General features: G+C 39.6%; 3 protein-coding genes across 4 annotated transcripts; all 3 read right to left on the bottom strand.

Moving 5' to 3' along the window:
- Positions 1-2,515: 2,515 nt before the first annotated feature.
- Positions 2,516-7,813, bottom strand: LOC141004646 (cytochrome P450 2J4-like). 2 transcript variants are annotated; one of them, XM_073476292.1, is made up of 9 exons: positions 7,555-7,813; positions 6,792-6,954; positions 6,497-6,646; positions 5,427-5,587; positions 4,527-4,703; positions 4,298-4,436; positions 3,924-4,111; positions 3,363-3,504; positions 2,516-3,085 (listed from the first exon to the last, which is right to left on the bottom strand). In XM_073476292.1, the coding sequence occupies exons 1-9, from the start codon at positions 7,759-7,761 to the stop codon at positions 2,910-2,912; spliced, it is 1,503 nt and encodes a 500-aa protein (XP_073332393.1). In that variant the 5' UTR covers positions 7,762-7,813; the 3' UTR covers positions 2,516-2,909. The 2 variants fall into 2 exon arrangements, with proteins under 2 accessions (XP_073332393.1, XP_073332394.1); XM_073476293.1 differs by having other exon boundaries at positions 6,792-7,003; positions 7,555-7,799.
- A 1,425-nt stretch (positions 7,814-9,238) lies between these two features.
- Positions 9,239-13,997, bottom strand: LOC141004647 (cytochrome P450 2J4-like). The gene is made up of 9 exons (XM_073476294.1): positions 13,739-13,997; positions 12,765-12,927; positions 12,459-12,608; positions 11,604-11,764; positions 10,870-11,046; positions 10,642-10,780; positions 10,282-10,469; positions 10,021-10,162; positions 9,239-9,767 (listed from the first exon to the last, which is right to left on the bottom strand). Exons 1-9 carry the CDS (start codon positions 13,937-13,939, stop codon positions 9,592-9,594), a joined length of 1,497 nt encoding a protein of 498 aa, XP_073332395.1. The 5' UTR covers positions 13,940-13,997; the 3' UTR covers positions 9,239-9,591.
- A 1,095-nt stretch (positions 13,998-15,092) lies between these two features.
- LOC141004645 (cytochrome P450 2J4-like) lies at positions 15,093-20,405 on the bottom strand. The gene is made up of 9 exons (XM_073476291.1): positions 20,131-20,405; positions 19,204-19,366; positions 18,731-18,880; positions 18,332-18,492; positions 17,838-18,014; positions 17,135-17,273; positions 16,295-16,482; positions 15,857-15,998; positions 15,093-15,560 (listed from the first exon to the last, which is right to left on the bottom strand). The coding sequence occupies exons 1-9, from the start codon at positions 20,329-20,331 to the stop codon at positions 15,385-15,387; spliced, it is 1,497 nt and encodes a 498-aa protein (XP_073332392.1). The 5' UTR covers positions 20,332-20,405; the 3' UTR covers positions 15,093-15,384.
- Between the last annotated feature and the right edge of the window lie 871 nt (positions 20,406-21,276).

The raw sequence follows: 21,276 nt of genomic DNA, 5'->3' as shown, positions 1-21,276 counted from the left end.
CTAAAGGGCCATGCATTCATTCATTTTATTTCCTCTGTTTTCCCATGATAACAAGTTAATTTCATTTGTTTTCTCGAGATCTCGAGTTATTATCTCGAAATAACAACTGCCGTTTTCCTGAGATAACGGGATAATTTTCTCGAGATCTCGAGATAATGGAACTTTGTTTTCCCGAGATAACGATATAATTAATTTGAGATCTCGAGATAATGACTGTGATATGATAGGCCTGAGATTATGAAGATGCCTGGGACCTCGTAGCTGGTCAGCTATGTAGTTAACGACGACATCAGGCTCACTTAGATTGCGCCGCCGATATAGCTGAAGCCTTGCTAACCGTCTTTTTAGATTACGCACACTAATGTATATATTATCTGTAATAGCAAGGCATAACGCTATTTCAGCCTGTGTCAGGCCTTGATTGAAAAGATATGTGATGCGGTGATCGATATGCTCCCGCTCCTCTGACATTGCTACACTGAATGATGTTTCCTGTAATGATTTAATATACTACACTATCGTTTTGTTTTCTGGAGATCTCGAATTAATTATAATGTTATCTCGGGAAAACAAAGTTTTGTTATCTCGAGATCTCGAGAAATTTATCCCGTTATCTCGGGAAAATGGCAGTTGTTATTTCAAGATAATAACTCGAGATCTCAAGAAAACAAATGAAATTAACTCGTTATCACGGGAAAACGGAGGAAATAAAATGCATGAATGCATGGCCCTTTAGGGCTTCCGTATGTATATGCAAAAATATGCAAAAACTTAAATTGTATAACTGGCCTTTAGAGGGTTGTAACTCCTGACTAAATGCATTTGCATTTCTATAGTGCTTTTCAAGTCTACTGATGGCTCAAAGCACTTTACAACATTCAGTCACATTCATCCATTCACACACTGATGGCAGAGGCTGCCATGCTAGGTGCCAGCAATTTGGGGTCCAGTATCTTGCTCAGGGATGCTTCTGGGGCCAGAACCAGCAACCTTCCGATTACTGGATGACCCGCTCTACCTCCTGAGCTTCAAAACCCCGAGTTAAAGTTACCTTGCACCTTAACCAGACCAAATAACTTATCTTTGGACTTGATTGCTAGGTTTCGAAGCCAACTGGTAACACCATGACTTCAGATGCACTCAAAGCCCAGGACACTGGATACTGTCTCCATTTTTATGTGAGTTTATTTATTTCACAGTGTTTGCTGCGCTGATATGATGGAACAGGACTCAGTCAGACAAATAAGTATTTTATGACCAGTACGGGTAGATATCAAGGTTTACGGTTTGCCTGCCTAACTGATATGATGAGCGCTGATAAGATGGAACAGGACTCAGTCAGACAAATAAGTATTTTATGACCAGTATGGGTAGATATCAAGGTTTACGGTTTGCCTGCCTCACCTTCAAAATAAAAGCGCAAAAACAAACTGTGTGCTTCTGTGTCAGAGGTACTCAGATCAAAGTAACAACACCCCCGTGAAGAAATACTCTGATGCAAGTAAACTTCCTGCATTCAAAGGGTGTGAGTGTCAAGTGTGAAGTATTCATTATGCAAAAATGGCCCATTGAGAATCATATATATTAAATCATTGGATTATAACTATAGATACAGTGCAGTGAAGTGAAGAGTGGACTAATTATAACTACTGTATATTGTGGGGAAATTGAATAGTTTTTATTTTAGTAATCAATGTACGTTAGAGATCATATCAGGGTGTGAGAGGAGGGGAGATTCCCCTTCACCTAAGACGTGGGGGTTTGTTAGTATTAGAACAGGTCAGAGAGTCAAATGAGGGGCAAATCTCTTCACCTGAGGTGTTTACAGGAGGGTTGATAGGATGGCATTTATATTCCAATACATCAGGGGGTCATTGTTTTGGGAAGGAGTAATAACAACTTTCGTAAAGTATGTAACCACTGTATTTAAGTCAGAGACATTTGAAAGATGGGAGAGAACACTGCGGGTCTTCTCTCCATGCTGCATGTAATAAAGAGATCTGATTCATCACACTGAGTCTAAAATTCTTCTGAGAATTTGCAACTCTACCTCAGCAAGGAGAATTTCCCCTTACAATATACTGCTGGGTAGCTAAATCTATAAAACATCATAATTTATTAGTTTTTATTTTGTATTAATAACTTATATTTGCAAAATAACGAGGAACTAAAGCTGTCATATAAATTCAGTGGCTTAGAAGCATAAGTCAACAACCAGCTGGACGAGTTCAAGCTTCAACTTGTTTTCACTTCAGAGGTCCTGTGAGGACTCCAGTGTTACGTAACATTTGCTTGTTTAGGTCTTTTTTTCCCCAGCGTCCTCCACTCCTCACCCAGATAATGTGAGAGCAGCACCATCCTGTCTGTAGCAGCAGACTGTGATTTTACAGTGTGTATTTTTTTTTAAATAAAACAGGACTGACACATAATTGTATCTTCTAATTTTGTTGTTTTTATCACCTGCCAAACGTCTGACTGAAACTGCAGTGTGAACATGAACAAACAGAAACACAAATTAAATCTAAGTACCATTTATTTACACACACATCAAGTTTCAGCAAATCTGACAAATCCACTGTGCAGTGGAAAGTCTGAACTGGAATTTTTTAAGGATTTTATTGCATATTTAAATTCAGTAGATTACAATAATAATATAAAAAGTCATTTTGACGGAGAAGATGAAAACATCCAAATATGTTTTACTCACACTATAGGTAAAAAACAAAACAATGTAGCAGATATTAATTTAACTGGCAAGGCAGCTGGATTTGCGAGATAACATGCTGTGATCTTGCAAATCATCTTGTGCGTCAGGTTAGATATTAATATTTAATAAGATAAATGTAGAGTAGCACACTGATTCACTACGTTGTGAAACAGAGATGGTTCAGTTTGGGACAGTTGGTGGTTTATCGTGGTACGGCACAGAGGTCGTAAGGCTTGGGACAGCGGGTGATTCCTAGCTTGAACTCCAGACTGGGCTGCTCTCCAGGAGGTGCAGAGAGAGAAAACCTCTGAAGGAGGGAGGTAAAGAAGAGGAATAACTCCATCCTGGCGAGCTGCTCCCCGAGACACACACGCTTTCCTGAGGATACACAACACAACACAACAGATGAGATGTATTTACATATTTTTTAAGAGATTCACTTGAATCATATAATATTTATGCAGCTCTAAGTCTGAAACAACCAAAGAATAGAGCAGGGCGTGGACGCTGATCCCCTCCCAGTTGTGTTAATCAAACAGACAAAAGATTGCATGCGAGCAATGCTATGTATCTAGATTTATTTTCCTCTGTGCAGCTCTTTGATTAAACAACATACAACTGAGCTTTAGATTGTTGTGACCACCATTTGACTAACCTGCTGAAAAAGGCATGAAGGCCTCTCTCTTCCTAAATTTGCCGTCCTGGTCCAGAAAATGTTGAGGGTTGAAGGAGTGTGGAGTTTCCCACATCGACTCATCATGTAGAACTGAGGTCAGTACGGGCAGGACTACGGTGCCCTGTAGAGACGCCGTCAATGAAAAACAGTAAATCAAACTGACATCTTATTTTTAGTATTTCTTCTAGTGATTTTTTAGTAAGGAGCAGAGGTGAAAAACAAGTTACAAGGTTGAGCATCAATGTTCATTCTTAACATTGGAAACAATGTTAAGACAAAAATAATCCAAATTGAAAATAATCACAAAAAAATACAATCTTGTTAAATGTACTTGCATTTCTATATTGCCTTTCTGGTCTAACGAGCTCATGAAGAGCGACTAAATGGACTTTGTAACAAGATTATTTTGTCACATTGTGTGTAAAATTCCTGGTAATTGAGCAGCACCAAAGTGCGGCTTTTCACCTTTATTGAGATAAACAGCTGGAGAGAAACAGTATAAATAGTGGAGAGAGACAAAATGATACGTGCATCACGTACCTTTGGGATCGTGTACTTGTCGAGCGTGGTGTCCTTGCCCGCCATGTGGAATATATCGAGGGGAATGATGTTGCCCATTCTCTGAATTTCATGGATGACTGCATTAGTATAGGGCATGTCATCTCTGTCAGTAAGAGAGGGTTGTCTGGATGAACCAACAACAGTATCTATCTCTGCCTGGACTCTCTCTGCACACAGTGACAACAGGGAACAGTGTGAGTCTGTGTGCTGCGTAGACAACTGAGAGGAAAATAACATGCAACACACTTACTCTCCCAAACAGGATTGACCTGTGAGAGACCTCTGGTACTATAAAGTCAAGACACTTGCAAAACAAGCAGGCACAAGATAGAACAGATATTACTCATACACACCTTGCATGTGAGGGTAGTAGATCATGTACAGCAGTCCCCAGTGTAAAGTAGTAGTGGTCGTTTCAGTTCCAGCAGCAAACAGGTCCAGAGTGCACACACTCAAATTCTTCAAATAAAAACCAGAATCTTTGTCCTCCTTCTATCAAAAACACAAGAGACAGTTCCTGGTATCAGATGACTTATTTCATTAGAAAATACAAAGAGAACAAACACAAATAAAAACGCTCACCTCTCCCATCTCTGTGAGGAAGCAGTCGATGTAGTCTCTTGGTGAGGAGGGGTCAAGACTTTCTTTGTGTTCTTTGATCTTGATTTCGATGAAGTCAAGTATCTTTTGTGTCAGAGTGAATATCCTCTGGTGAGGTCCAGGCAGCCACTTCATCGGCCAGTGAAATGTGTTATAAATCTACAGAGAATTAAGACAGGTACCAGATCATCTGAGAATCAGGGGAGTAGTTCACAACTTGAACACACACATCTTACGCAAAATCTGCAAATGTTGTTTTACCATTTTTTTGTCATAAAAACTGACTCTCCCCATCAGTTTCACTATCTCATCTTGTTTTTTTTATGTAAAATTAAGGTTATAGGTTACAAGGATGTGTGTCTGCCTTTTTATTCTAACATCAACAATCAGCTCCTTTGTTTTGTTGACGCTGAGCAGTAGCTTGTTCTCTGTGCTCCACTCTGCAAGATTGTTGATGTCCTCCCTGTATGAACTCGCATACATTTTTGCAATACATGAGGAACTTCGGACAGTTTAGCAACTGAAGTCGTATATCAAGCAATTATGTAAACACATTTCACTTTTAAAACTTTAACAATCAATGTCCTCAGTTCCCGAACACTTACCGGCTGCTTTTTGATGGATCAGTGATGGACTTTTTTGGAACGTTTGCTGGCATCAAGTTCAGAGTGTATATCTGTTTGATTAAATATCTTGTCTTTGAACTGTTTTCAATTGATAAGTTAGAAAGGATTTGCACATTGTTGCATTCAGTTTTTATTTTCCAAAATAACCTTTTCCAAAATAGTTATCAAATTACATTGACTTATCGAGCCTGGCTGGACAAATCCTGATTTTAAAAAGATTACCGTTCGCATTATCCTGTTTACAAAGGACGCTCACCTGTGCCCATACACCTCCCTCTAAGTACAATAACTCATCGAAGTCATGAAGAATAGCCTGGTGCTGCATGTCAGTGAACTCATATCGATCCCCAAACACCAGGCAGCAGATGATGTTGGACACAGCGTTGTTTAACAGTGACTGGGCATTGAAAGGCTTGCCTGTGAGATAAAGAGAAAATGTAGATAAGACACACAAAAACTTTTGATTGAGTGGGTGTGTGATGTTCTGTGCTGTTGTATTTGCAATGCATGTGATGGCCTTACAATTGAGCTCTGAGAGGTTGGGCTGAGGGGGAGACCTATTATCTTGGCAGCAGTGTTGGTTATGAGTTTGACAGAGTGCATGTTGAGGAAGCAGGTGGAGCACTAGAGCAGGATGGCTTGAACAATACTTTGGTACAGCAGTAGGAGGAGATGGGAGCAACACAAGAGTCCTTTGAGTTTGCGGATGGCTCTTAAAATACATCCAGGGTCAGCACTTGGAGTCTCACTCAATGTCCCACCCACAGCGTATCTGATTGGTTATACATCACGAGTAATAGCCTGTCAACAGTGAAGGCTCCTGTGCTCGACAGGCAAAGCGAGAGCGGAGCTGCTCCGGGGAGAGCAGAGCGGTGCGTCGAAGGGAAGGCAGCAGATATCGCTGAAGTTGCAATAAACATTGCAATCTAATGACCTAACTCTATGATGATGAGAACGCCCAGTTTCACAGTTACACCACTGAAAATGAAGTCACAGCCAGGGGATTTTTACTATGTGCAGGCGGAAGTGACAGCTTTTAAATCAGTCATTCATTGAGCTTAATAGTGAAACATCACATGCATCTTTCCTGTCTATCTTTTCACTGCAACCCTGCATCAAGATTTATGTTATTTATTTATTTTTAAAGTAACAGCGGCAGTAAAACTTTATTTCCCACTGTGACTTTTTACAGACTTTTGCGTTATTAGAATTGGCCCGTTTTGCTGTAACCAAGTGTCATTAAAAAGCAAAGTACCCTATAAGTACTTCTGAAGCATTAGCTGATTAGTGGTTGCTTATTAAAAAAAAATAAGATTTGTTTTGTACCTTGATGAAGGGCAACAGCTTCAGTGAGATAACGGCACTCCTGCTGGGTGTATAACTCCATTGTCTTCTTGCCAAACCCAAAGTTTTTGAGTGTTTGAAGAGCAAATCTCCTCTGCTGCCTCCATGCATTGCCACTTGATCCCACCAGACCTTTTGGAAACACAAAACTGTATCAGACCAGAATATTTGGATATGTATAAATGCTAATATGGCTATAGTGATGTCAGTCTGATGTTGCTCCTGCAAGTTTTAATACTCACTAGCAACTTCTTAAACAAAGCGCAACACACACTACCTTTATTCCCGACTAAGTCATCAAACAACGGTATCACAGGGCGATCTGCATAGTCTTCTCCTTTTTGGACCAGGGCCTCCCTCACATGCTTGTAGCTTGTAACGATCACAACCCTTCCACCAAAGAGACGGAGACTGAAAACGTTCCCATATTTCTCTGCAAACTGAGCACAAAGAGCAGACTGGTGTTTTGGTTCAACACTGAGTTGACATCTGAGGATGAAAAAAAAAATCAGTTTCATCATTAACTAATTATTGTATACTGTAACAACTCCCTCTATATTATTATTATTGATTATTATCATATTTAGTTTACTTGGTCATATTGTAATTTTGATGATATTTCAATTCATTGTGCAGCCCTAAACTAAACTACCCAGCAGTATACACAGTGCAGGAAAAACAATTAGTCGATCTAAATGATTTTCCTTGTTTTTTCTTTTCTTTTTTCCCCATTTATTTGGAGTCATTTATGATTTTTTTAGTTTAGGGCTGCACAATGAATTGAAATATTATCAAAATTACAATATGACCAAGTGCGATATCTAAATGGCAGAAGCTGCAATTTTTCTATAAAAGGTGAATTATGTCATAACAGCATTATATAAGCTGGTCTACAGATATTGTTCTCCAGATGTAATAAAACATGTTTGTTTGGTTCAGACTCCAACAAATTTCACATACCTCAAATATGTAATTAAGTAGTCTGGGGGGCAACTTGAGTAAATGTACTTAATTACATTAAACCACTGGCCTCGACATACCTCTGTGAACTGCAGGTGGATTCTTTTGGCGTCGATGCGATGCAGATCACCAATGAAAGGAAGAGACCAAGGTCCAGGAGGAAAGTTTGCTGGTACTCTGTTCTTCCAAACATCAGCCAACAACAGAAAAACACACAGAAATACCAAAATAGTCCTGCCGTCCATCCACTCAAAGCCCAGGACACTAGATACTGTCTCCATTTTCATGCTATCTCATTTATTTCACAGTGTTTGCTGCGCTGTCAGGTCACAACTGAACAGGACTCAGGAGTTCAAATAAGGTTTTAAGACAAATCCAGGATGGTATATCAACATAAGATTTCCGGTTTTGTTACCTAATCTTCAAAATAAAAGCGCAGTGTGGCTGTGTGCTTTTTCAGGAGCGGAAGAGTAACAAACCAGATCAAAGTAACGACACCACAGTGTAGAAATACTCTGTAAGTAAACTTCCTGCATTCAGAAGTACTTCAGCATGAGTGTCTTCATTATTATTATATTTTATTATAGCAATAGATACATTAATGTGTTAGCATTACTTTAACGTTGCTGCAAGTGAAGAGTGGACTAATTATAACCACTGTATATACTGCTGGGTAGCTAAATCTATAAAACATAATTATTAGTTTTTATTTTGTATTAATAACTTATATTTGCAAAATAACGAGTTACTAAAGCTGTCAGATAAATTCAGTGGCTTAGAAGCATAAAGAAGTATTAAATGGATTTACTCAAGTGAGTACAAGTATCTCAAAACTGTACTTATGTATAGTCCTTGAATAAGTTCTTAGTTACTTTTCACCATTTTGCCCTCCTACATCAATCTTTTTATGGACCAATACGAGTCAAGGATGTATTACCAACAGGGCAAAGCAGGCCCCGAGGGGCCCTAAAAGCCCCAATTCACCACATGCCAACTGGTTTTGGTAATTTAATTTATTGCAAATTTCTTTCCAGGGTTTTGCTCCTCGTTAATACCATATCATTGCAGATGTTAATTTGCTTCATTGCAAATTTGTTCAGAAATGTGCTCTTCTTGTGTACGAGATCAACTAAGGTGGGTCCTGCATCATAAGCTAGTTTGATAGTCATGGGTGAGTGGGGGCCCAACAGCAAATGTCTCCCACTGGGACCCCGAAATGCTTAATCCAGCCCTGATAGGAGTTTTAGTCCTGAAGAGTTGAATTAAGGCTTCAGGTTTAGTTTAGGATAAAGATGAGAATTGGGGGTAGACATGTAATTGTGATGGTTAAGGTGGGGGTTGGGTGCCGAGGAAAAGCATTGTGTTTTTAAAGTAGCACTATGTAGTTTTATAGTTTACAGTATGAATGAGGTAATAATACAAGATCAGAAATATCAATAAATAGCTGTTCTCAGAGGAAAATAAGGTCCCCAGAACACTGTTTGAAGCTCAAAAGGTGGCGGGGTCCGCCGAATATAAACAAAGTGAAACAGCATGAAATTCTATCGTGTCTACTATGTTGTGTAACATTTCCTGGAAGGTGCCTTTGTTTCCAGGCTTCCTCCACTCCTCGCCCAGGTAATGTGAGAGGTGATTGTGATTTTACAGAGGGCTTTTTGAAATATCCATATCATGATTTATCAAGCATTTTTTCAGTTTATTTTATCACCTGCCAAACCTCTGACTGAAACCAAAGTATGAACATGAACACATAGAAACACAAACTAAATCTCAGTATCATTTATTTACACACACATCAAGTTTCAGCAAATCTGACAAATCCGATGTGCAGTGAAAAGAAAAATAGAAATATAGTTCCCAGTGTTTTTTTTTTTTTAATTTTTTTAAACTGCTTTCAGGATTTACTGCATATTTGAATTCATGAGATTGTATCCATAATATAAAAAGACATATTGATTAAGAAAAGGAAAACATGCAAATTATGTTTTTCTCACACTAGATAAAAGCAGGAAACGACTAGGGAAAGAACAATACAGCAGATGTTTACATATTACAAGATAAATGTAGCGGAACACAGTGATTCGGTTCAGATGATTCAGTTTGGGACAGTTGGTGGTTTATCGTGGTACGGCACAGAGGTCGTAAGGTTTGGGACAGAGAGTGGCTCCTAACTTGAACTCCAGACTGGGCTGCTCTCCAGGAGCTGCAGAGAGAGAAAACCTCTGAAGGATGGAGGTAAAGAAGAGGAATAACTCCATCTTGGCCAGCTGCTCCCCGAGACACACACGCTTTCCTGAGGATACACAACACAACAGGTGAGATTTTTTTTAAGAGGTTCACACTTGAGTCATATAATATTTTTGCAGCTCTCAGTCTGAATCAACCAGAGAATAGAGCAGGGCGTGGACGCTGATCCCCTCCCAGCTATGTTAACAAACAGACAAAAGATTGCGTGCGAGCAATGCTATGTATCTAGATTTATTTTTTCTCTGGATTAAACAACATTTAACTGAGCTTTAGATTGTTGTAACAACCATTTGACTAACCTGTTGAAAAAGGCATGAAGGCCTCTCTCTTCCTAAATTTGCCGTCCTGGTCCAGAAAATGTTGAGGGTTGAAGGAGTGTGGAGTTTCCCACATCGACTCATCATGTAGAACTGAGTTCAGTGTGGGCAGGATCATGGTGCCCTGTAGAGATGCCGTTATGATTTGGTGTCCGAGTAGCACTGGGTTTAAAAGATATGTTGCCAGAAAACCCAACTTGGAAAATAAACAATAAGTAAAATGCTCACACGTGCATCATGTACCTTTGGGATTGTGTACTTGTCGAGCGTGGTGTCCTTGCCTGCCATATGGGCCAGATTGAGGGGAACGATGTTGCCCATTCTCTGGATTTCATGGATGACTGCATTAGTATAGGGCATGTCATCTCTGTCAGTCATAGAGGGTTGTCTAGATGAACCAATGACAGTGTCTATCTCTGCCTGGACTCTCTCTGCACACAGAGAAAACAGGAAAACAGTATGAGTCTGTGTGCTGTATAGATTACTGAAGGGAAAATGGCGTGCAACACACTTACTGACCTGTGAGAGACCTCTGGTACTATAAAGTCAGGATGCTAACTAAATAAGCAGGCATGAAGTGGAACAGATATTACTCATACACACCTTGTATGTGAGGGTAGTAGATCATGTACAGCAGTCCCCAGTGTAAAGTAGTAGTGGTCGTTTCAGTTCCAGCACCAAACAGGTCCAGAGTGCACACACTCAAATTCTTCAAATAAAAACCAGAATCTTTGTCCTCCTTCTATCAAAACACAAGAGACAGTTTCTGGTATCAGATGACATATTTCATTATAGAGTACAAAGAGAACAAACACAAATAAAAACGCTCACCTCTCCCATCTCTGTGAGGAAGCAGTCGATGTAGTCTCTTGGTGAGGAGGGGTCAAGACTTTCTCTGTGTTCTTTGATCTTGATTTCAACAAAGTCAATTAGCTTTCGTGTCAGAGTGAATATCGTCTGGTGAGGTCCAGGCAGCCACTTCATCAACCAAGGTAATGTGTTATAAATCTACAAAGTATGAAGACAGATACCAGATCATCTGAGAATCAGGGAATAGTTCACAACTTGAACACAGACACACAGGGGGAGGCCATAGCAAAAGTTTGTTTTTACTGAATTTGTCAAAAAACTGACAATCCCAATCAGGTACACCATTTATTATTGGATTTTCTATAAAATGACTTAAAATACATAGACCATGGATTTATCCACAATGCCCAATCCTTAACACAATGGGAGAAGCGTAGGTGTAAATAATAAAATGCACAGGGGGTACCCTACACTGTTGGGCAACTAAAATTGTATATCAAGCAAGAATAGGAAAAAGTCTAAGTTTAAGTGAGTGTATACTTCCAAAAACCTCAGTCTGAGATTTTAAATATCTTGTCTTTGAACTTTTTTCAATTAATTATAGGTTAAAAAGGATTTGCAGGTCATTGCATTCTGTTTTTATTTTCCAGAATAACCTTACAAACTAGTTATTGACTTATCAGGTCTGGCTTGACCTAACACATTTTAAAAAGATTATTACTGTTTGCATCACCTTGTATACAAAGTAGTCTTACCTGTGCCCATAGAGTTCCCTCTAAGTACACTAACTCATTGAAGTCCTGAAGGATACCCTGGTACTGCTTGTCACTGTATTCAAAGCGATCCCCAAACACCAGGAAGCAGATGATGTTGGACACAGCGTTGTTTATCGGTGACTGGGCATTAAAAGGCTTGCCTGTGAAATAAAGAGAAAATGTAGATAGACTTAATATATATGTATGTATATGTATGTGTGTGTGTATATATATATATACATATATATATATATACATATATATATATATACATATATACATATATATGTACCGAGGTCGCTGACTCAACCCCCCTACAGGCCCATTGAGCACAGCCAAAAGAAGTTGCGTATTACATGCCTTGAGGTGGAAGGATGATAATGATGGTGTGTCCCTGTTGCCACACACCATGTTTCCCATCAGGTAGTAAACTCCTAGACAGTGAGCCAAGTGATTGAGATTAACTTATTTCATCCAGTGGAAGCAGATCTAGAGACACTGTGTCCACTAAGGGTGTTGAAGTTTTACTTGACACACACTCAATCCCTGAGACAGGATGCCCTTAAAGGCGGTGAGCCAATCCTCCTAAGGGCATTCACCTGACCTTATTGACATGTCTTGAGGATAGGTAAAAGGATAGCATCATTCAATGTGAATAGCATGATGATGGTCATCATTCATTCGCTTAGATCCATTGTTATAAATGTAACTTACATTATGTACAATAACTCCAGAGTTAAAGGCGCAGCCCTAAAAGGTGTGCTTCCACCACAACACAGAAGTTCCACGGAGCCCCTTTAAAAAAACACTAGCTGATTATTTGTTGCTTGTTGAAAACTAAGATTTACTTCGTACCTTGATGAAGGGCAAAAGCCTCAGTGAGATAATGGCACTCCTGCTGGATGGACGGCTCCAGAGTCTTCTTGCCAATCCCAAAGTTTTTGAGTGTATGAAGAGCAAATCTCCTCTGCTGCCTCCATAGATTGCCACTCGATGCAACCAGACCTTTTGGAAACACAAAACAGCATTAGACCAGAATCATTGGAAATGTGTTTGACCAACAACAAGCTAAATGCTACTATGGTGACACTACTGTGGTGTCAGTCGGGTGCTGCTTAATACTTACTTGCAACTTCTTAAACAAAATGCAACACACGCTACCTTTATTCCCAAATGTGTCTTCAAACAGCGGTATGCTGGGACGATCTACGAAGTCCTCTCCTTTTTGGACCAGGGCCTCTCTCACATGCTTGTAGCCATTAATGACCACAACCCTTCCACCGAAGAGACGGATGCTGAAAATGTTTCCATATTTCTCTGCAAACTGAACACAAAGAGCAGACTGGTGTTTTGGTTCAACACTGAGTTGTCATTTTCCCGAGGATGAAATTCTGATGATGAGTCTAGCTTTAGAGGGCCACAGCACAAACATTCATCTGGCTGATGGTTCACGTTTCAATGGAGGAAACATGTTGAGGCATTTTCTAATGGTGCTCTCAATATGTAGTTACGATCAAAATTATAACTGTTGCAACCCCCAATTTCTTTTCCTCTTTCTTTCACAGTTTATGATCTCAATGAACTAGTAACTGAGCGTTGAGATGGATTTGTGTTGTGGGCTGAGGCATAAATGAGGGTAAAATGTCAGAGGTGAAAAAGCAACATGTAGATTACTTGTTTTACTGATGTGGTGTGGCCCGTATACACTACAGTTTAGTGTCACCAAACTATAACGTGCATAATACTTGATTCAATGACTTCAAACTGTGGTGTTACCTAACCTTTTGCCTAAACATCCAAATTTTATCGCGGTCACTGTGGTTAGATGACACAAGGGATTTTTGATCCTGTGTAAATAAGACCAAACAGTGTGGTTGAATGTGCGTAGCAGCATCCATTTCAACTGTTGTCTTTAAGGAGTTAATGATTTCCAACATTTCTCAAGAGTTACACGACTGTTACACAACAGCTCTGCTATGTTCCTTTTTTTCTTTCTGGGCGATTTTATTCCATTCGGGAAAACCAAGGAACTGACTGACTGACTCAGTAACTCACTGACTACAGAGGGGGGTAGTCCTCAGAAATTGTATTTCCCTGAAGTCAGTCTGATACTGTTGTGTGGCCTCTCGACATACCTCTGTGAACTGCAGGTGGATTCTGCTGGAGTCGATGTGATGAAGATCACCAATGAAAGGAAGGGACCAAGGTCCAGGAGGAAAGTTTGCCGGTACTCTGTTCTTCCAAACATCAGCCAACAACAGAAAAACACACAGAAATATCAAAATACTCCTGCCGTCCATCCACTCAAAGCCCAGGACACTGGATACTGTCTCCATTTTTATGTGAGCTTTTTTGTTTCAGTGTTTGCTGCACTGACACTACGGAACAGCACTCAGTCAGGCAAATAATTATTTTATGACCAGTCCAGCTAGATATCAAGGTTTAGGGTTTGCCTGCCTATCCTTCAAAATAAAAGCACAAACACATGCACATAAAAATAACTGTGTGCTTCTGTGGCAGAGGTACTCAGATCAAAGTAACAACACCACCGTGTAGAAATACTTTGATGCAAGTCAATTTCCTGCATTCAAAAGTATTAGTGTCAAGTGTGAAGTATTCATTATGCAGAATGGCCCATTCAGAATTATATATATTAAATCATTGGATTATAACTATAGATACATTAATGTGTAAGCATTTCTTTAATGTTATATATATATATATTTAAAAAAAAAAAAATTTTTGAGTACTGGTTGTACCGAAAACAGGAGATAATGGGAGCTTTGCTGGCGACAGGTAGGTGAGTGGGAGCCCAAAATGGTTAATTCAACCTCAGTAGGAGTTTTAGGGCAGGACATCTAATTGTAATGGGTAAGGTAAGCATTATGTCTTAGGGCTCCTCACAAGTATAGAAGTAAAATCATGAAGGTGGAGGTGAGCGGTCACGTCTACCTTTATTACACATTGCTGCACCCTTTGAAACTGGATCAAATGTAACTGGCAGCAAAGTGCTGAGAGCATGACACAGCAATCTACTGAACACGTCTGTTACATACACACCCACATAAAAATCCATCTACTGTACAAGTTAAATCATGTATTTGAAGATGCCTTTACATTTTTTACACATTTATTTTTCATTGCCAACTGCACTGACAAGTGATTCATATTCAAATGATTAGGAAGACCTCCTTGTCTTGAGTTCAAGCTTGTTTTTACTTCAGAGGTCTTTGTCTGTTTTTTGTTTTGTTTTCTAGTCTCCTCACCCAGTAAATATGAGAGGCACCACCATCCTGTCTGCAGGAGTAAACTGTGATTTTACAGAGGGCTTTTTGAAATATCTTTATCATGATTTATGAAGCATTTTTTTAGTGTATGGAGCAAAAAAGCGCAGAGACAGAATTTCATTCTTAAATTTGAGAGTTTTTTTCACCTGCACAACCTCTGACTGAAACTACAGTGTGAACATGAACACACAGAAACACAAACTAAATCTCAGTATCATTTATTCACACACAAATCAACTATCAGCAAATCTGACAAATCCGAATCCTGTTTTCAGGATTTACTGCATATTTGAATTCCTGAGGTTGTATTCATGATCTAAAAAGACATATTGCTTAAGAAGAGGAAAACATGCAAATGATGTTTTTCTCACACTAGATAAAAGCAGGAAAAGACTATGGAAAGAACAATACAGCAGATGTTTACATATTACAAGATAAATGTAGCGGAACACAGTGATTCGGTTCAGATGGTTCAGTTTGGGACAGTTGGTGGTTTATCGTGGTACGGCACAGAGGCGGTAAGGTTTTGGAGAGCGAGCGGCTCCTAGCTTGAACTCCAGACTAGGCTGCTCTCCAGGAGCTGCAGAGAGAGAAAACCTCTGAAGGATGGAGGTAAAGAAGAGGAATAACTCCATCCTGGCCAGCTGCTCCCCGAGACAAACACGCTTCCCTGAGGATACACAACACAACAGATGAGATGTATTCACAGATATTTTTTAAGCGATTCACTGAATACCATTTTGGCCCAGTGTCTTTCTTCTGGTAGAATGATGAACACTGGCACTAACTGAGGCTAGCAGGGCCTGCAGTTCCAGGGTCAGTTGGTGTCGGATTACTTTTTTCCACCAATAAATGAAAATATAATTTAAAAACTGTGTTTTGTGCTTATTCAGAATGTCTTAAATTCAATTATGTTTGAAGATCTGAAACAACGAGGGTAACAAATGGTGGCAAATACTGACTGACCTGCTGAAAAAGGCATGAAGGCCTCTCTCTTCCTAAATTTGCCGTCCTGGTCCAGAAAATGTTGAGGGTTGAAGGAGTGTGGAGTTTCCCACATTGACTCATCATGTAGAACTGAGTTCAGTGTGGGCAGGATCATGGTGCCCTGAGGAAATGCCAATAAAAAAGGTAAATCTCTTTTTTTTCAGTATTTCTTCTACTGACTTTGTTTTAATTTGCAAAAACAAAATGGAAAAATACACAAATTATAAGGTTGAGCTTCAAGGTTAACTCCCAGCCTTTGAAACCACAGTTTATAAAATAATAATAATAAATAAAAATAATCAGGAAGTAATGGCAAAAAAGCACTACACGTAAAAGCTGTATTGGCAAAAAATCCATTTTAGAAAACATGAAAAATGTTCACATACAGCAACTCTTTCTCACACGTGCATCATGTACCTTTGGGATTGTGTACTTGTCGAGCGTGGTGTCCTTGCTTGACATGTGGGCCAGATTGAGGGGAATGATGTTGGCCATTCTCTGGATTTCATGGACGACTGCATTAGTATAGGGCATGTCATCTCTGTCAGTCATAGAGGGTTGTCTAGATGAACCAACGACAGTATCTATCTCTGCCTGGACTCTCTCTGCACACAGAGAAAACAGGAAACCAATCATTTTAAATTGCATCCACGTTTCCCTCAGCTGCATCTCTTCCTTCCATCTTAGTCCCTTCTACTGACCATACATGGAGAGATGCAAGGAAGCCATGCAAAGAGAGAGGAAAGGAACGAACGAACTAAGTCAAGCAATGATCGAGGAATTATCAAACGAGGGAAGTGATATGTGCCCAATCTGACTGTGTAAACAACTGAGGGGAAAATGAAAATGACGTGCAACACACTCACTCTCCCAAGTCAGGACTGACCTGTGAGAGACTGCTGATACTATCAAGTCAAGACGCTAACATACCAAGAAGGCGTGCCTTTGGGACAAATATTACACATACACACAGTGGCGTTTCTATATGAAAATATTGGTGGGGCACCAACCACTTTAACTGATAACTCTAAATACCAGGAAAACTGCAGTACTCTCACTACTGATGTGTTTTGTTAAAAACATATTGAGGGGTCATGCATGGCATGGAGAACAGATTTTAAATAGTATTTTGAGCGTTTCAAAAATGCTAACATGAATGATGTGCAAATTAGGATTGTGATACATTTTAGCAAATAATAATATTTGAGCATTAATGCCCCACCTGCCCCTAATGACCAGTCGCCACTGCATACACACCTTGTATGGGAGGGTAGTAGATCATGTACAGCATTCCCCAGTGTAAAGTAGTGGTGGTAGTTTCAGTTCCAGCACCAAACAGGTCCAGAGTGCAAAAACACAAATTCTTCAAATCAAAACCAGAATCTTTGTCCTCCTTCTATCAATAACACAAGAGACAGATTTGATATCAGATGACATATTTCATTAGAAAATGCAAAGAGAAATTAAAGCTGCAAGCAGTGATGAACAGGCCCTCGTGTGCAGGAACCGTGGTCTCATTACTAGAAACTGAGCAGTTTTAACTGGTTAGTTACATGCACACTAATTTTCCACTATTATCCCAAATATGACAATATTCAGAATTTGATACAGGTCACATAAAGAGCATATTCCATTTGTATATTCCTACTTAGGCCTCATTGTGGCTTAATGTAGCATTTTCTGATTTTCCTATTATGCCGGTATTAGTCTTGTTTAATATCATTCTTTGGACGTGTGTACGACGCATTCAGAATATGTGACCCAACTCGGGTTTTCACGGCAGTTTGGACCACACGGCCTCTCGCCTGCTTACTGCATCAGCTCTGTGCACTGTAAACAAACAAGGCAATAGTTGGCAAGAAGCCATTTTGCCACACCCTATTCTGAGATCCATATCAAATATACATTTGTGCCATTTCTGACTTCTAAAAACACGACACGGACACATAAAAACACTCACCTCTCCCATCTCTGTGAGGAAGCAGTCGATGTAGTCTCTTGGTGAGGAGGGGTTAAAATTGTCTTTGTGTTCTTTGATCTTGATTTCAACAAAGTCAATTATCTTTTGTACCAGAGCGAATATCGTCTGGTGAGGTCCAGGCAGCCAGCTCATCAGCCAGGGAAACATGTTATAAACCTACAGAGTATGAAGACAGATACCAGATCATCTGAGAATCAGGGATGGGACACTTAAATAGAACAGAGGCATTGTTAATGTCATTACTGTAGTAACACCTGTGCTTTTCCTATTGTGAATAGCCAAATTGTTTTCTGTGACATTTTTATCTCATTTTATGTCTTCTTATGTTTGTGTCATTCAATGTCATGTTGATTATGATAATGCGGAGCCCCTTTTACAAACAAACAGTTATTAAACATAACACTGACCGATGGTGTCTGGCTACATTAAGCCTGATTTTAAAAAAAGATGACTTGTTTGCAAAGGTGGCTCACCTGTATCCACGCACTTCCCTGTAAGGCGACTATGTCATTGAAGTGCTTAAGAACAGCCTGGTGCTGCTTGTCTGTGTACTCAAAGCGATCTCCAAACACCAGGCAGCAGATGATGTTGGACACAGCGTTGTTTATCAGTGACTGGGCATTGAAAGGCTTGCCTATGAAATAAAGACAAAATGTGGATGAGATACAAAGAAACTTTGTAAAAACACAAAGTGAAAAGTGCACTCAACTGACCAATGGTTTAAAATCACTCGGTCAGTCAGTCAGCCAAAAATAATGTGTCATGAAAACCATAGTATGCTATATGTCTTACGTAATGTTTTTTAACGTCTTAAAAAACATTACGTTAGTCGATATGTTGTTGCTTGTTGAAAACTAAGATTTGTTTTGTACCTTGATGAGGGGCAAAAGCCTCAGTGAGATAATGGCACTCCTGCTGGATGGACGGCTCCAGGGTCTTCTTGCCAATCCCAAAGTTTCTGAGTGTATGAAGAGCAAATCTCCTCTGCTGCTTCCATAGATTGCCATTCGACATCACCAGACCTTTTGGAAACATAAAACAGCATTAGGCCAGAATAACTGGAAATGGGTATGACTAATAACACGCTAAATGCTAATATGTCTAATGTGGTGTCAGTCTGATGCTGCTACACAGTAATTAAAAACTCAATTTTGACTTTTAAACAAAATGCAAAACACACTACCTTGATTCACAGTGACGTCTATAAAAATTGGTATGGGGAACCATAATAGACCAGACCAGAATATTTGGATATGCATAAATGCTAATATGGCTATTATGGTGTTGCTACTGCAAGATTTAATACTCACTAGCAACTTCTTATACAAAACGCAACACACACTACCTCGATTCTTGACGAACTCATCAAACAACGGTATGACTGGGCGATCTACGAAGTCCTCTCCTTTTTGGACCAGGGCCTCTCTCACATGCTTGTAGCCATTAATGACCACGATCCTGCCGCCAAAGAGACGAAGGCTGAAAACGTTCCCATATTTCTCTGCAAACTGCACACAAAGAGCAGACTGGTGTTAATTCTCAAACATTTGATGATAAAGGATCAGTAGATGGCATCAGTACCCTGCCAGCTTTGTTTATTGAAGAAAGGTTACTCCAGCCTGGTATAAAACCTGGGTACTGTGAGAGAGGTGGGCAGAAGTTTTTCCTCTTTATCCTTGTGGCTCTACAAACAGTACATTATTTCTTATGTTTGGGTATGTTAGGGGAAAGATTTGTAGCCTGCACCACAGTGAGCAAACAAACATTTGGTGTTGTACCCTGCCAACTTTTTTTATTGAAGTTATAAAATCTGGGTACTTTATTTCTCCCTCTTTCTCCCCTGTGCCATCAGGTGGCTATACATACAGCATTTCTTAAAAATAGGCTATCTCCAATAAAAAACAACTGTATCATTCACGAGTCACTGTTACACTGAAACACACAGAGAAGCTGCTGATTGGGAAATGTAATAATAATAATAATAATAATAGTAATAACACACGATGCAATGACTTGGAATTGTGGTGTGTGTGGTGAAGTTACTACATTTCAGCTCTCACTTGAGTTAATGATTTCCTACATTCCTCAAGAGTAAAAATGCCTGAAACTGTTCTGAAATATTCTCTTTCTGGGCGATTCTTCTATTACCACATTCATGTAGGTTATTTATTTCAGTGCAGAAAAGGTGTGAAACAACAGAGGTAGTCCTAGTCCTCAGACATTTTATTTCCCTGAAGTCAGTCTGATACTGATGTATGGCCTCTCGACATACCTCTGTGAACTGCAGGTGGATTCTGCTGGCGTCGATGCGAGGAAGATCACCAATGAAAGGAAGGGACCAAGGTCCAGGAGGAAAGTTTGCTGGCACTCTGTTCTTCCAAACATCAGCCAACAACAGAAAAACACACAGAAATATCAAAATACTCCTGCCGTCCATCCACTCAAAGCCCAGGACACTGGATACTGTCTCCATTTTTATGTGCGCTTTTTAATGCAAACTTAATTAGCTTTGCAGTAGTGGCTGCGCTGTCACGACAGAACAGAGCCAGGAAATTACAGGCTTTTAAAGCCAATACAGGTTGATATCAAGGCTTCCGGTCTGCCTACCTAACCTTCAAAATAAAAGCACAAAACATAGAGAATGCAGAAGAGGTACTCTAGGGGCCAATTGTAACTACTTTTTATAATGTTGGGTCATTGAGTCTAAAATACACCATAACTTAGTTACTTTAGTCCTGGAGAGCTGAATTTAGGCTTCAGGCTTATTTAGGGGCTAGGAAAAGCATTATGTCATAAGGCTCCTCACAAGTATAGAAGTAAAATCATGAGGTGGAGGTGAGCAGAGACTTCTGCCTTAGTTACTAATAAAGACTTAATTGTTTCATTGCTGCATCCTCTGAAACTGGATCAAAGCAAAGTGCTGAGAGCATGACACAGCGATCTACTGAACACATCTGTTACCTATAACCTAAATAGAACAATTCAATAGCCTAGATCTGTTTAAATAAAGAAATGTGCCTTGGACACAGGCATAAGCAGGCAGACAAAGGATAAAAATCTGATATATTATTAGATAGGAATAAACATTTTTAATTGCAGCCTTAGTCATATGAAACACAAAAGACCTATACCTTCTATAATGTAGCCTATAATGACTTGACAAGACAAAAATCTCTTTTTTATGTCTTTTTATTGTAGTACACAGAACAAGGAATACACGGGCATATGAGATTCAAGAATGTAAATTAAAGTGCACTCTGAGGATTAGGCTTCATCATCTGGGCTACAAGATGAATGAAGATGAAGAAAGATGAAAATAAAAGCACAAACACATACACATAAAAATAACTGTGTGCTTCCGTGGCAGAGGTACTCAGATCAAAGTAACAACACCACCGTGTAGAAATACTTTGATGCA

The sequence above is a fragment of the Pagrus major genome, chromosome 11 (assembly GCF_040436345.1).
Source record: "Pagrus major chromosome 11, Pma_NU_1.0".
NCBI classification, from domain to species: domain Eukaryota; kingdom Metazoa; phylum Chordata; class Actinopteri; order Spariformes; family Sparidae; genus Pagrus; species Pagrus major.
This window is presented reverse-complemented; position numbering and strand designations above follow the sequence as displayed.

What these genes read in the sequence shown, in the direction of transcription:
- LOC141004646 (XM_073476292.1), bottom strand. Translation starts at nt 7,761, where the DNA reads ATGAAAATGGAGACAGTATCTAGTGTCCTGGGCTTTGAGTGGATGGAC. An exon ending in CTACTACCCTCACATGCAAG is followed by an intron (nt 4,112 to 4,297) that starts GTGTGTATGAGT and finishes CACTGTGTGCAG; the next exon opens with AGAGAGTCCAGGCAGAGATA. An exon ending in ACAAGTACACGATCCCAAAG is followed by an intron (nt 3,505 to 3,923) that starts GTACGTGATGCA and finishes GCGTCTCTACAG; the next exon opens with GGCACCGTAGTCCTGCCCGT.
- LOC141004647 (XM_073476294.1), bottom strand. Translation starts at nt 13,939, where the DNA reads ATGGAGACAGTATCCAGTGTCCTGGGCTTTGAGTGGATGGACGGCAGG. An exon ending in TCCACCTGCAGTTCACAGAG is followed by an intron (nt 12,928 to 13,738) that starts GTATGTCGAGAG and finishes CTTTGTGTTCAG; the next exon opens with TTTGCAGAGAAATATGGAAA. An exon ending in GGCTTTTGCCCTTCATCAAG is followed by an intron (nt 11,765 to 12,458) that starts GTACGAAGTAAA and finishes TTTATTTCACAG; the next exon opens with GCAAGCCTTTTAATGCCCAG.
- LOC141004645 (XM_073476291.1), bottom strand. Translation starts at nt 20,331, where the DNA reads ATGGAGACAGTATCCAGTGTCCTGGGCTTTGAGTGGATGGACGGCAGG. An exon ending in TCCTCACAGAGATGGGAGAG is followed by an intron (nt 17,274 to 17,837) that starts GTGAGTGTTTTT and finishes TGTTATTGATAG; the next exon opens with AAGGAGGACAAAGATTCTGG. An exon ending in CTACTACCCTCCCATACAAG is followed by an intron (nt 16,483 to 17,134) that starts GTGTGTATGCAG and finishes CTCTGTGTGCAG; the next exon opens with AGAGAGTCCAGGCAGAGATA.